This window comes from Carassius auratus, chromosome 8 (genome assembly GCF_003368295.1).
Source record: "Carassius auratus strain Wakin chromosome 8, ASM336829v1, whole genome shotgun sequence".
NCBI lineage: Eukaryota > Metazoa > Chordata > Actinopteri > Cypriniformes > Cyprinidae > Carassius > Carassius auratus.
In genome coordinates, this window is record NC_039250.1 from 20,000,545 (window position 1) to 20,016,630 (window position 16,086).

The 16,086-nt window shown below is 36.5% G+C and overlaps 1 protein-coding gene across 1 annotated transcript; it reads left to right on the top strand.

Annotated features, from left to right (window-relative positions):
- The first annotated feature begins 644 nt into the window (after nt 1-644).
- On the top strand, nt 645-15,609 carry klhl12 (kelch-like family member 12). Its single transcript, XM_026270118.1, has 12 exons — nt 645-811; nt 1,631-1,869; nt 6,621-6,774; nt 9,012-9,229; nt 11,061-11,210; nt 12,149-12,263; nt 12,435-12,541; nt 12,720-12,915; nt 13,300-13,458; nt 13,640-13,738; nt 14,331-14,517; nt 14,639-15,609. The coding sequence occupies exons 2-12, from the start codon at nt 1,687-1,689 to the stop codon at nt 14,763-14,765; spliced, it is 1,695 nt and encodes a 564-aa protein (XP_026125903.1). The 5' UTR covers nt 645-811; nt 1,631-1,686; the 3' UTR covers nt 14,766-15,609.
- Nucleotides 15,610-16,086: the final 477 nt, after the last annotated feature.

Consider the following 16,086-nt stretch of genomic DNA (forward strand, 5'->3'; position numbering starts at 1 on the left):
AATTATTTCAGTTAGTTACCAAAGCTAACCAAAGTTTGAGGTTCTAATATTGATCAGAAAACCTACAAGGTAGTACACAAATCCAACACAACTGTTGTTAAGGCCTAACTTGAACAACAATCATGACAGATTTTAGTCATGACAGAGGTGTTTGTTAAAAGATTGCATGACTACTTTTCACTTGAAATTATTGTACAAACAGAGATGTTCAGTTTGTAGTCTGAAAATGGAAAATGACGTGAAAGTTTCCATTGAAGACTGTAGTTTACATTACTTCAAGCAACGGTAATATATCAAACATAAACTGTGTTTAATAAAAACATAACTTGCTAACAAATTGTTACATAAAGACTGGAACTGATGTGTAGTTCTTAAAGCATTTAAAATCCACACCCTTGTGGTAGTTGTAGGTTAATCAGGAATAGTTTTATCTGAAAGTTCATCTTGTTGAGTTGTTGAGTCTTGAGTTGTTTTATAAAACAGTAAATTTTATAGCGAATTATATCGTTTTTTATCATAAAACGTTTTTTTTTTCATAGTTATTTATTAATTAAATGCCTGAATCTTTAATATAAGATGAAGCGCGAGCACAGGGGTCGCAGTGCGCACGCGCGCTGATGACGTCGCAGTGTTTTGCTGAAGATGCGCGCTCACGTGAGCTCTGCTCTTTTCATTGCTGGAGTAAAATTAATTCAGTTCACACCTGTAAGGGTCTCCCTATAAGGGGTGACAGCAAATGTCCAGATACACAGCCGTGTGCTGTCATCCAGTCCCGGTCCGTTTCTGTTCTGCTGTGGATCCGCTGGACGTTGTGAGTTCAAACTGAGATGTGTATGTGTGGGTTAGCATACGTTTTCAGTTAGCTTTAGCATGTAGCCTCAACTCACCTCTGTGAGGCTTAAACTCTCACCTGATTTACACCAACACGTTTCGATTACGTTATACTAATAAAATTATATGAAATACGAAGAATTTATTCCTGTTTCCCGTCTACTGTAATACACGTGTAACTAGTACCCTGTCTATCACAGCCTACAGGTAGACCTGTCCTAAAGCGTATGATTGTTTATGGATCTACACTCACTTTAAAAAAAAATGTACTGAAGATGTTTATATTTCCAAAAGGATGGGAACTTAGCTGTTTCATGAAGAATCTATCATTTTATAATTTTACTGTTTTTGCAGTTGTCATTAAAGATCAGTTCCTTTCTGTGATTTCTTTGGAAGGTTTTTTGGTTAATAAATTTTTAAAAAATAACATTCTCATCGAATGATGATGTACTGGTGTAAACGTTTAAGCTACAATACAGATGCAGATATGGACAAATATTGTCTGATATTAAAGGAATAGTCCACCCAAAAATGAAAATTCTGCCATATCGTTAAAAACCAGAATGACCTTTTTGTTCTGTTGAAAATAAAAGTCGATGTTTTAAGGATTATTAGTAACCAAACAGTTTGATTCCCATCAATTTTCATCATATGGACAAAAAATACAATGGAAGTTGAAGGTAACAGAAACCTAAAACTCTAACTCAAAATATTGTATTTTATGTTCCACTGAAGAAAAAAATGTCTTATATGTATTTGGGATCAGCTGTGTTACTCACTGATTGGTTGTGTCCTACAGAAATCATCATCCTGCAGTGCCTGAGGTTTTGCCACTCCACCCCTCCCCCTGTGGTCATGGCGCCCAAGGACATCATGACCAATTCACATGCCAAATCCATCTTGAATGCCATGAACGCCCTGAGAAAAAGCAACACGCTGTGTGACATCACTCTGAGGGTGGAGGGCACAGATTTTCCAGCCCACCGCATTGTGTTGGCGGCCTGCAGTGATTATTTCTGTGCCATGTTCACCAGTGAGGTAACAAGTACACTACATGCACACTCATCTCTCACATGTTACACAAATCACTGTGGTCTTAACTGGAGCAGTCTGTTCACTAATTATTACAAATTATTAAAAAACTATAATGAGCTAAATGAATGTCAACAAATTGTCGTTGTCACTGGATCTTGACATGGCAGTCAGCAGACAAGCTTCAACATGTTGAGCTTTTTTGATTATTCAGTTATTAATGTTTTTAATGTTGCTTTTCATCATCATTTCCTGTCTTATTTTCTATTCTGTATCAATAAAATAAGCACAAATGAAAAAATACATTTAAAAAATCTAACTCTGTTACAGTTCTGCTCCTTTACAGTAGGAGGCAGTCTCTTTATTCTCAGTTGAAGTTGATTTAGAGTTACAAGAGGGAACACAACACATGTTGTCAAGCTTCATTGCTGACTCATTGATGAGCATGTCACTCCTCTCTTCTGGTACAATGTAAGAAAAATAGTGTTATAGGAATATATATTATATAATAGTAATAGTAGTGGCTTAATAAATTATTGCAGAAAATAAGCTCTGTGAGTTTATTATTCTTCAGACTGGAATACACTACATGACTTGTAAAATCTGAACTGATTTTAAACAATATAAAAACAACATAAGGATATATTTGATATTAAACCATTTACATTTTTTCATAACTTTTCCTGTTTCTTCCTTTACCTGAGTTCCCAAAAACATGGCTTGCAATGTTTGATGTCCTCCAGTTGGATTGATGCATAGTCTGTAGCTTAAAAAAAAAACATTAGTTATAGTAATATAGTGAAAATGTAATGGTTCTAGGCCTGCACGATTAATCGAAATGAAATTGAAATCGCGATTAGACAGAAGCTGCGATTGTCATCTGTATCTTTCAGTAAAGCATGTTTCTGTGATCAGTAGTAAATCTCCATCCGAAGGTCAGAGGGCGCTCTCGCGTGGAAACTCCAAATACACCCCAAAGAATAAACCCAGGAAATGGTGAAAAACGTGACTAATAAACACACAACTACAGCAATATATGCTTTATCTGAGTACATATTATTATAATATTCATTATAATTGAATTATGCATTTGGTGGTCAGTTTTTGTGTAAATGTATATTTCAGACTAACCTTTTGCACTTTTAATGTTAGTTCTAGCGAGAAATCAGTATTATAGTAATTATATATTAGTTTAGTTATCACAAAAACTCATTCTATTTTGTTGTTGACCATTTAACTGCTGCACTGCCTCAGAAGCCTGTTTCATGAAGTGCCTTCGTGCAAAAATACTTCCTGCAAAGTCATTGGGTCTCATTCATGAAACACGAGCAGAACGAATTTGTGTGTAAATCGCGTGTAAAGTGGTTTTGGCGTAAATTTTCGGATTCATTAAAACGTTCGTATTTTCCAAATGTTAGTTGGTACGAAAGAAATCTACACCTGCTCCCAGCCACGCGTAAATAGTGCGTTTAACGTCTGAACGTTTTGCTCATTAATACGGCTGCATTTTAATTCATAATCGGGTACATATTTACACAGCATTTTGAAAAAAATATTATATAAATTAATTACATACGGTTTTTCTTTTAACTTTTATTATGAGAGCCAGTAATAGCCCTTACGGAAATTAACCATGGTTTTACTACAAATGAAACCAAAAAACCATGGTTACTATAGTTAAACCATGGTAACCACAAATTAACCATGGTTTTTCTATATTAACCAGTTTAACCACGTTATATGTAATAAATCTGTGGTTAGACAAATGGGAATCAATACGCCAAAAAACCATGGGTTACTACAGTTTTACTATAATAAAACCATGGTAATTTTTCGTAAGGGAGGATCTGTAATATGCTGCCAAACTTCCTTTTTTAGGACCTGATACGCCACTAGTACGCTTGAAAATAAAATGTGGCGTTTTGAATGAACTTCTGATAATAAAACTTCAATTTCTGCAGCTGAGAAATGTTTCTTTTTCAGTCGCTTTTGAGAAGACATGTTGAAATCCTTCGTTTGGTGTCATAATATGATGCTCATATATAGTTGTCAGTCGGATTTAATAGGCGGGATTTATGGTAATTGAGAGTGAGCGTGCACGCGCGTCCCATTTACGACTGATTGGAATTCATTAACACACACACACATTTCACTATCACATCTGACGTTTACGAAGTTTTTGTGAATCAGGAGAAGAGTTTTCGGGAAGTTTTCTTTACGCGCAAATCACTCAGATATTTACTCGTATATTTACGAATGTTTCATGAATGAGACCCACTGTCTCATATGGCAGCGAGAGAGCAAGTCAGCTGCCTAAGTTTTCGGATGCAGCCAGGGGGGCAGGGTTTCATTTTTTTTATTGAAGCACCCCTGGGCGCCGCCATTGGCTAGCGGACCCCCACCTGCTGTTAGCATTCCATTGACTCCCATTCATTTTTGCGTCACTTTGACAGGGAATAACTTTACATCTGAGGCGTTTAAAGACTCCATTTGCCCATTCATTATTTCTAAAGCAACACAAAAATGTAGGCCCCCAAGGCCCCATTACCTTGTATCTTACGTTGTGGCCCTGTAGAAGCAGTTTTTGTAAAAATAGGCTAACGATTGCATCACAACCTGCGACTCTCTGTCGCACAGTAGAGAAATTACCGTATGGACTGGAGGAGAAGCTCATAGGCAATCTTTTAATGTCTATGAGGCTATCGGGGGGACGTGGAGGCATGAAGTCAAGGGAGAAGCCCATAGAGAGTCCATAAAAGACACGGGACAAAATTGTTCAATAACGTCTACAAGATTCGGTGGGTGATTCAGATTTCTCTTGGCACAGCGATTAGAAGACTTACAATTTTCAGACAGGTTGCTCACGTGACCTCTACGTCATCAAGCTCAGTTTGAGTCTGCGCAGTACGCTCGACCCCCAGGAAGTGCGTGCTTCTAATTGACTTCACTTGTCACTGTTGAATCCAATGGGGCCGCTGTATCCATTTCTTTTACTAGGTGTTTCTCAATGTCCAGGAAGGATCCTCGGAAGCCAGTATTTCGAGGATGATACGTCATCGACATCCGTCGAAGGACTTTTCCAATGTCGAGGATCCTCGGAATTTTAACCAAGGACTGAGTCCTTCATTCGAAAAATATGCCATACACAGGAAAGGATGCATATGTGTATCCTTCGCGTTCTCAAATCACCCACAATCCTATGCGCGCAGCTTTGCTATCTTGTTCAAAAATGTAAAAATGTCGAACGTTAGTGGAGTCGGAGCGTTAACGGTTTTTATTTACGTTACCAAACATTTGTTATAACTGTAGTAAATATAAGTAAAGTTTAACGTTTAAATGCCAGTACAAATTACTACCATATTGATATTGTAAATTATACAAATACAAATGGTTAACTGAACTGGACCTGTCATTTAACAAATGTTAACTTGGTTGCGTCATTGGCATTTCTTTTATAAATAACTAGTTAAGTTGTCCAAAGTAATTTAACGATACCATTCAAACGGACCTTTTCACTGACGTAATGACGCAATTACGTGCACTTGCTAGCCTGTTCCATTTACGTGTTCTCCCGAATGCTAAAGAGGAGTCTCGCCTAGCCTCTGAAGGAAGTGACATGGAAGGATCAGTCCTGCCAAGGAAGTATCCTTGACATTGAGAAACGCCTACTGTCTATGGTTGCAGCCCATATTAGTGATTTCCTGGAGCATTACTTCTACTAGGCATATGTGGAGTTTCTCTGAAAGGGTGCCCTCTGGCTTCAAGTATGAATTAAACAGTTGTGTGCTGCTCACAACACCCTATTTTAGGTAAATATAGACTTTAAAAAAAAATTAACTGGTTTCCTAAATTATCATCAAACTATTTTTTCGATTTCATAATCGTATGGTTATATTGTCTGCATTTTTCCCCCGTTTTTTTTTCACGTAGCTTGTCAGTGAACTACGGCTCTGTGTAATAAATGCTGAAAGCAGGTGACGGAGATTTTCTGCTAATCACAGAACCGGCTTTTCTGACATGATGTGCATGATGATCATGTTCGATTAATCATGCAGCCCTAAACCATTATATAATGCATTCAAATCTGCAGAGTGGCTCTGACTTTGGGCAACTGGCATCAACTTCTCTAGACTGTAAATCTGGGCAATGGTTGTGAAGTGTATTACTTAAATGTTTTGTTCATCATGAAAATTCTCACAACTTTAAAATTTTTAAAAAGCCTAAATGCAATCAGCAAAAGATAAAGCTATACATAGTTTATAAATGAACTACACTTGCATAACTCTTTTGATCTTTAGAGAAACATTGAATGCACTTTATATTAATATCTTTAACTATTATGTACTTACTTTCAAATGGATAATTTGATACAATCAACTTATACTTTTTATTACGTCTTGTAATTACATCTGTAATTACAGTTGACCATACCTCTACCCTTTATACCTAAACATACCCCCAGACCTGCACCTAACCTTAAGCAGCAAAGTGTTTTCCATTTAATTCTAACTTACAGTTCATTATTTTATTATTATGTACCTAGTATTTAAAGACACCTAATATGAAGTGGGACTGAATTTTTTTTAATGAAAGTTTAATGTAGATATATAGTTTGCAGGAGTATGATCAAAAACACGGTGAGACTGTAAAAGCAGATGAGTGAGTAGTTGAGAACTTGCTTGCTTCCATGTTTTGGCCTACAAAAATATGTCATGTTAAATATGCTTATGTCTCATCATTTTCTTGTTGCTCTATAGCTTGCTGAAAAAGGGAAGTCCTTTGTGGACATTCAGGGCCTCACAGCGGCCACCATGGAGATCCTGTTGGATTTTGTTTACACCGAGACGGTGCTGGTTACAGTAGAAAACGTTCAGGAGCTGCTGCCTGCTGCCTGTCTCCTGCAGCTCAAAGGTACAAATGTACAAACCAGCTCAGCTCAAGTTGTTGTTTCTTTGTTATGGGATTTTAATATTACCAAGCCCATGTGATTATTTGGACAACTTCATGGTTTTCTTACATACACTGAAAGTAAATAACAAGATCAGCACATCTGAATAATGCACATGATGAAGCCTTTTTTATTTTTTACCTGTGCTGATTATGATACATTTATTTTGGTAAATTTTACATGTGGCAGCATGATGTGATGAATTGTGATGGAGACAAACACAAGTACAAACCTGCATGAGATTAGAGGCAATTATTGCCACAGACCAGCTATTAGAGCTCAGCTGCAGAAGATAAAGATTACAGAAGAATCTGACTGAACTCTAAGAACTGAGGGATTTTTCTGTCTTCTGTCTCCATTAAAAAAAAAAAAAAATTCATCCCATACATTCTTAAAATTAATCTGCCAAGGTTGTCAGTTTGCTCAAAGTGTAAGAGTAGTGTTGGTACACATCGCATAGCCATATGTTTTGCTTTTGTCGATTAATGTCACGATTCTGGAGCCAGGTCTAAAGAAGATATTTGGATAAATATGTAAAGACCCTTGGCTCTTTATACTTGGTCTGGTACACAATAACTTGACACTTGCACCGGGGCTAAACTTTTGCTCAGAAGTTGCTTTTTATTCCCCGAAGATGCAATTACTTAATTGGATTAAGGACAAACCCCATTATTTCACCAGTGGTAATGATATATTTTAATTTGAAAGAATTAATGCATCACTTTAAGGGGGCTGTGGATTATTTCAGATGTATCTGGTCTCCTTTTTTGCCATCCTACCAGACCGAACTAAAGAAATTAGAGCTTGTTGTAATAATTTTTTTATTTTATTTAATGCTGTTGTTATGTTTGCACACTATCCCGGGGATGGGGTGTTTGTAAATGTATATTTTTTTCTTAAATATATATTTTTTATTTATGTAATTTGTATATGTTATGAGTAACAATGGTTGTTCTTTTTTTCTGGGAACATGATACTTTCTTTTTGAAGATTCTTTGTTGAATAGAAAATTCAAAGAAGGGCATTTATATGAAAGATTTTTGTAAAAATATAAAAATGTTTACTTTTTAAACAATTTAACAAGTCCTTGCTGAATAATTAATATATTTTCTAAAAAAGAAAGTTGTATAACATCCTTCTGTGAATACATCCAATTTAGCTAAAAACTCACTGTAGATATGTGGGGTAAAAAATACTGTGTTTTTTATTTATTTTTTATAGAAACTGAAAGTGATGGTTTTAAACAAATCAGAAAACCTTTTTTTTATATATATATATATATATATATATATATATATATATATATAAAAATAACATGAATCACATTGAGTCACTTGCCTTTGAAATGTGGTGTGAGACCACTCATACCCACTTCTCAGGATTAGAGTTTCATTTAATAATTTTGTGTCTCCTATTATGTTTATAATATAATTATGTAACCACTGGCCAACTTTGAGATTGGAAGTGGAAGAAAAAGACGTGCATCGCTCTTAGCCTTCTAAGGAACACTGTGTCCTTGGAATTAAAATGGAAAACAACACATCGCAGATACTTTTAAGATCTGGCATCGATACCAATTTGAACAACATGATAAGTAGGGCAATTGTCTATTGTCTGAAATGGGATAATCTTTTCAGGCATCAACAAAATCTCTTGTGTACTCAAACTAGAGGACATTTCTGACAAAGGTTGTGACAAAAACCCAAAAGCCCTGGGACAAAGCCTGAAAGCTTTTTTGAAAAGTACTTCATCCTGAAAGTAATACATTTATGTTTTGCATAAACAAAAAGTAACTTGATACCAAGGTAACGCCTTCCCTTTTGTCGAGAATGACAGTGGCAGTATCAGGCTTCTGGGTTGCTTTGAGCAGAAGGAAATGGTAGTTTCCATTAAGAGCTGTATAACTAGCCAAATCCCTCAGGCAAATCCATTCTAGTCGGACACCAGCATTAATGCGAATAATTGTTTCCTAGCACACTAAATTACCAATGGAAAAAAGTGTTTTCTTGAATCGAAGCAAGTTTGTCTGCCACACATAATATATCTGCAATATAAATCATTGACTTTGGTTTTCATTTCTGCTAAATGCATTTTCCTGATTTAGTACTAATACCTGCAGTGGATTTAGATGTCATTCTGCTGTATTTCATGCAGATTGTATTTTCAAGCCAGTCTGATGTTTGTGTTTTGTTCTCCACAGGTGTGAAGAGAGCTTGCTGTGATTTCCTTAATAGTCAGCTGGATCCATCAAACTGTCTGGGAATCAGAGACTTTGCAGAAACTCATAACTGTCTGGACTTGATGCAGGCAGCTGAACTGTTCTCACAGAAACATTTTGCTGAGGTGGTGCAACAGGAAGAGTTTATGCTGCTCAGTCAGAGTGAGGTGGAAAAACTCATCAAGTGTGATGAGATCCAGGTGAGATTGTCTGCATTGACCTTCTCTGCTCCAAGTCCAAGTGCACTTGGGAAACTTTATTCATTATTACAACATTCAAGTCAGAAATATACAGAAGCAGTCAAAACAAAATAAGATAATTTTACACCCAAGTAATATCATCTGAATTCAAAATGATGGAAATAGTTCTTTTCTGTCACTACTACACAACTAGTTACATGTAACGGCGTTACGTAATTTAATTACAAAATAAATGTAACTTTAATCAGTTACAGTTACTAAGATAAAATGAGTAATTAAATTCCAGTTACTTATGAAAATATTAAAGATTACAAAAGGGATTACATTTGAATATTTACACACATCCACATACAGATTTAATTGATTTCTTTCCCAAATTGCACCGACTATTGAGACATACGGCCGCGATGCAAGAATCATAGTCTGGTTCGTAGAACCTAGTCATTAAAACGGGATTGCTATTGTCTAACATGGAAGGAATATGCCACATTTTGGACAAATAAATAAAAAGTAGGTCAGTACACTTGAATCGAAGCATGATATGAACCACTGGTGTCTGCGAATATTAAGCCGCAAAAGACAGTTTATGAATCCTGCACATTCTGCGTGTCTGTGGAAATCAGGCACGGACTGGAGATCGGGAGAACCGGGACAATTCCCGGTGGCCTGGCAGCCGATCTGGTCCACTATTTTAATTTTATTATTGTATAATTGCCTGCCGAATGTACTAAAGCGATCATTTCCAAATCTGCCATTCGATAATTAAATCTCTAATAGATCATGGATCGGTTGTGCACGTGCGCTCTCCACGCCTCCACCAAACTTTCTGGATCAGTCTTAGAGTAATCAATGCGAGAGAGAGAGAGACCAGAGTTGACTGTGGAAGCGCACAGCTAGCGCAGAGAATCAAAACTACTGTTCAGGGTTTCAAGTGAAGGTCCGTTTCTTCTGTAAAGATGCTTTTGTAGTTTTGCATTTGTTCACTTAGTCAAGCAGCAGCAGCACATTGCTCACACTCACTCAAAATACTGTATAAACAACATCATTATCTATTGTAATGTTACTGTAGTAATTTGGCTGAAAAATAATCAGATTTTATTACAGGTTTAGGGGGAGCTGCGACAGACAACTCTTACGAAACCCCTATGAAAATGTACATTTTAATATTTTGCCATAAATCCAGAGACAAAGGTTACTATTGTTAAACCATGCCACGAATTAAAAATTAATTTACAAATGAATTTATTTAAAAATAAATACAAATGGTAATCCATTTACAAAAACAAACAAAAACAAAACTAAAACATGGTTACTGTACTTTTATATAATTAAAGCATAGTTAATTTTTGTAAGGGATAAAATATTCTATATTTACTCTTTAAGGCCACAAGTGATACAAAAGATTATTATAGAATGTAATCATTATTTTACACACTTACTGGTCAGGGTTAGACATTAATCTGCAAATTTGGCACATGGGGAACCAGTTTAGGGGTTTTGAGCATCACATTTGACCACAAATTTGAAATGGTATTTATTGCTTTTGAGACTTTTAGCCACTTTCATTAATGAAGAAAATGCAGTAAGTGCAGACTCATAAGCCTGCTTTTTTGTCTTCTTTTATACACATGGACTCAAACAAAAACATCTGCCTTATTGTGTTGTTAAATTCCTGTCTCTCACCACCGTCCAATTCTTCTAAAGGTGTAATAACAGTGTTTGGACTTCAATTTATGGTTACTTGGCGAAGACGCAGATATAAAACCATGAAATTCAAAAGCAACATATAAAGTTAGTTTTGCTATGGTGTATCTTTGTTTTATGTGTGTAGGTTGACTCAGAGGAGCCTGTATTCGAGGCAGTTCTGAACTGGGTGAAGCACAACAGAAAAGAGAGAGAGCCATACCTACCCGATCTGCTGGAGTATGTGCGCATGCCGCTGCTCACCCCACGATACATCACTGATGTCATTGATATAGAGGTCAGATTCTGCTAATCAAATACATGCTGACTGCATGAATGTACAGGATGCTGCAGTTAGAAGCAAAGATGTTTAATGTTTAATGAACAAAACAACCATATAGAACATATAGTTATACTACAAATATACTGAACAAATGAAATGCTCAACCTGTCCCCACACCCTCAAACCACAGCTAAATTACAAAAAAATAAACATGCACAAGTTAAAACAGGAAAATAAAGATAGCCTAAAGTAATAAAGGGAAGTAATAGATCTCAAAGAAAGAGAAATAATTATTTCAGAATCTGAAATGTAGAACAATTAATTGAACATCCATGTTCTATTAACAATGTAATCAATCTGGGACTTTTATTTTTATTAAAGATAAAAGAAAACTTTAAAGATATTTAAATGAATCAACATTATCAAGAGGTAAACCATTGCCAAAAGTAATATTCAAATCAAGGTAAACCATTGCCAAAAGTAATATTCAAATCAAGGCAAACCATTGCCAAAAGTAATATTCAAATCAAGGCAAACCATTGCCAAAAGTAATATTCAAATCAAAAGGAAAATATCAACGTTGTGTACCAAACATCATTCATCAAGACTTCTTATTCAGTATATGCATATTGAGTTAAAATTGGATTAAGAATGGACCGGACTGAAATAGAGAGAGAATACTTAATGCGTTAAAATACAATGATTATTGATTAAAAATAAGTTTCTCAGAAAAGAAGTAACTCTTGCACATTTTTATATAGAGGGAACAGAACAAGTAGACAGAGGCCAATTAAATAAATCAGAAAGAGGACACATTAATACAAGGGCAGCTGATTTAACAAATTTAACTTTCAGTCCATCAGGACCAACACTACTATTGTATAGTGTTTTTTTTTGTGTGCATTATTGCATGATATTTGTACATTGTATTGAGTGTTGCTTCTATTTTTTAGCCACTGATACACTGCAGTCTGCCCTGTCGAGATTTGGTGGACGAGGCAAAGAAGTTTCACCTCCGGCCAGAGTTACGCAGCGAGATGCAGAGTGCACGAACCCAAGCAAGACTCGGTCTGATGCCTCTGTGTGTTTTCAATATTTAGGCCTCAAATTGATCCTCAGTGTATATATAAATCATTATGTCAGTTCATTCTTTCGCTGAATTAGTTTTGTGTGTTGTAACATGTTCATGATCTTCTTGTGAAGCCTTGTATAAATATTTAACATTGGAATGGGTTTTAGGTGCCAAAGAGGTTCTCTTGGTAATTGGAGGATTTGGCAGCCAGCAATCACCCATTGACGTTGTTGAGAAGTATGATCCAAAAACCAGAGAGTGGAGCTTTCTTCCTGTAAGTTATATGTTGTCCATTGATTAGAAACATTTGCCCAATGTCAGTGAGCAACAGTGATGAAGCAAACAGCATGTCTGTCTGTAATGTAGTATTTTTTTAAAAGATGTTAATGTGATGAAGTGTAATGCTGTAATTTGACCAGCAGTTTATTTGTCTCAAAACATTTATATTCCAGAACATTGCAAGGAAGCGACGTTATGTTGCCACCGTCGCCCTGAATGATCGCGTCTATGTTATCGGTGGATACGATGGCCGATCACGCTTGAGTTCAGTTGAGTGTTTAGACTACACAGCAGATGAAGATGGAGTCTGGTACTCTGTTGCCACAATGAATGTACGCCGAGGCCTTGCAGGAGCTACAACTCTTGGAGGTATCTATTCAGAATGCTTGTTTTCTTAGTTTTTAGTAGTAGCTTTTTTTTTTTTTTTAGAGTTTTAGTAGTTTCTTTTGGATTCTTGGTCAAGGTGGGTTGTGTTTATGAATACTTCTAGGCACATGAGCTTTGAATAAAGCAGTACAGTTCACATAAGCCTGAAACTGAATCTGCCAACCAAACGAGTTCAGTGAGTGTGAGTTATGTGGGTTTGGTGGATGTACAGCAGGATGATTTTCTTCAAACAATGTTCTTAGTCTACATCATCTGAAGATCTTTCTCTTTTGCAAGTTGGTTGAGCAAACCAGCTGCGTGTCGATCAAAATGTTGCCATTTTCAGAACTAGTCATGTTTAGACGGATTTCTTTTACCCTTTCACAGATATGATCTATGTTGCGGGTGGATTTGATGGCAGTAGACGTCACACCAGCATGGAGCGTTATGACCCCAATATTGACCAGTGGAGCATGCTGGGAGATATGCAGACTGCAAGGGAGGGAGCAGGACTTGTTGTAGCCAGTGGTCTCATTTACTGTTTAGGTAATGTGTTTGTTTGTTGTAGAAGGTAAAAGAATATGATTTTGGTCTTGTGCTGAGAATCCAGAAATACAGTTGCTCATAACTAGCATACATAATAGCAAAAAGGGCTTGGCACAGACATGTTCAGATAGACATGTAGCTTTTCAGACAGTGTAAACATTGTGTTGTTTTGTGGATTCAGGTGGTTATGATGGTCTGAACATCCTGAATTCTGTAGAGCGGTATGACCCTCACACAGGACACTGGACCAGCGTCACTCCCATGGCCAACAAACGCTCAGGTACTCTCACATAAGAATCCTATTTAACATGTTAAAGGGATAGTTCACCAAAAAATAAAAATTGAGCTTATGCTATGCCTATGTAATCTGCTGGAATGCCACTCTTTCATGAATGCTAGTATGACATCAAGCAGAAACTAGAAATTATGGTTCAGAAACTTTTAAAATGTATATTTTTTTTAACACAAACTTTATTAGAAAAAAGTCATGTACATCTAAAATGGCTTCAGGGTGAGTAAATCATGGAGAAATGTTTTATTTTTTTTTGGCAAACTATCCCTTTAACACATTATCATTATTCTATAACAGGTGCTAAGAAATATTTAGGTGAATAGAAACATTTGTACATATAGCATGTTGTATACACTTCCCTTCAAATGTTTGGGGTCGTTAACATTTATGTTTTTGAAAGAAGTCTCTTATGCTCACCAAGGCTGGACTCAAAAACAGTAAAATAATATTTAAAAATGATGTATAGAAGAGACAATAAATAAACTTTTGCCCTATATAAAAAAGTTGTATTATTAGTTTGCGATCAAACCATAATTTGCAGATCTCCACTGCTATATACTGTGGCTACTTTCATCTACAGGGGCTGGTGTGGCTTTGTTGAATGATCACATATATGTTGTTGGAGGGTTTGACGGCACGGCCCACCTGTCTTCTGTAGAGGTGTACAACATCCGCACAGACTATTGGACCACTGTGTCCAATATGACCACACCACGCTGCTACGTAGGAGCCACGGTCCTGAGGGGCCGCCTTTATGCCATTGCAGGGTAAGATGTCAGTATAGCATGGTATACTCTTCTCAATTGGGTTTTTGCCTTGGTTACTACCAGAAAATAAATGAATGACTTAATCTTTTGCTTTGATACTGCATCTGTGTTCTTTCTGCAGATATGATGGGAACTCACTGCTCAGCAGCATTGAATGTTATGACCCCGTGATTGACAGCTGGGAGGTGGTGACTTCAATGGCAACACAACGCTGTGACGCAGGAGTTTGTGTGCTCAGAGAAAAATGAGAAGAGATTTAATTCTGACATAGAGGCCCTTTTTATATCTGGACGCTGGAATCTGCACTCCACTGTTCAGCGGAGCATCAGATCCCATTACCAGCCTTTTTATGGCTCTTTCCTGTTTTGGATTTAAGTTTTGTTGCCATCTGATCTCAGTCCTTGTTTTCCCTTAGGGGGATAAATGAGGGATAAAACACTAACTTTATGATACAGTAAACGTGTGTTTTGCCACCATGTTTTTGTCGTCTTCATACAGACCCTGTGATCTTTGGTTTCCTGAGAGATTCACTCAGTTGGGTCCTTTAAAGTGCAATATAATAATCTACTGGTGTTGAAATGTCTCAGAGAAGAGACAAGTATGTGTATGCCTTACTGCCCTAATGACTGAATCCTTCCTGAAGAAGTGAACATCGCCAGATTCTTTAGGATGTGACAACAGAGGTGCTTTGTGTAATCTGTGTCAATCCTGTCTTTGACATCCGTTTCGACAAAGTCACCATCATCTCTGGTTGCTGGGGCTCGTCACATTGACTCAACCCTTTATATATATGTGCCTGAAGCACCAGGGATTTTCCATTATCGTGTATAGAAACATTAAGAAATCATGAAGCCAGTGTGCTGGTGTTTTAAGTGTGTTTAGTAGTGTCAATCTGAATGCACGGGTGAATTTAGTAGTGCTCTCTCAGTGAAACCGTGTTGTTAAATACTGGAAACTGACCCATTTATATGAATGAAGGATGACTTGCATGGTGGATGTTCTGCAGTATTTCATTGATGTGGTATGCAGTTTTAATAGTGTGGCTCTATGATAAAGACAATAAAGGAAATGTCTGTTTATCATTTAACACAATTGAGGTGTACATCATCGGCTCAACTGTGAGAAGATTTTTTTGCCATAGCTGCACATCCTTAGCCAAAATTACAAAAACATTTCAACCGCTTTTTGTAAGGGATCTGGTAATTTTGCGGTAATTTCATACATCATTTAAAGACCCATCAAAATAGGTTTATATATTTATTTATTGTGCTGATGACGTATTTCTTATTGGAACGGGAAATTTGGGCTGGAATGTGTTTTAATGCTGTCTTCAAGTGCACCTTGGCAACTCATACCATTCAAAAAGGATAACATGGAAGTAGCGTAAATACAGTAAAAATATTATTTTGTAAACAATAAAACCCAGAAAACTACTGATTTCAAAATGAGTTAAAAATAATTTTCTATGATTTTTTAAATACATTTCATCACTGCCTTTTTTGTTTTACAAAGATTGTAAATATTTTGGCGTGGATGGTTTATTTGTTTGTCAGATGAAATTTGAAATGT

Bases quoted from the DNA above. Each gene is read 5' to 3' on its own strand.
- klhl12 (XM_026270118.1), top strand. From the start codon at position 1,687: ATGGCGCCCAAGGACATCATGACCAATTCACATGCCAAATCCATCTTG. The intron at 12,264-12,434 runs GTCTGATGCCTC...AATGGGTTTTAG, and splicing joins ACGAACCCAAGCAAGACTCG to GTGCCAAAGAGGTTCTCTTG. The intron at 14,518-14,638 runs GTAAGATGTCAG...TTCTTTCTGCAG, and splicing joins CGCCTTTATGCCATTGCAGG to ATATGATGGGAACTCACTGC.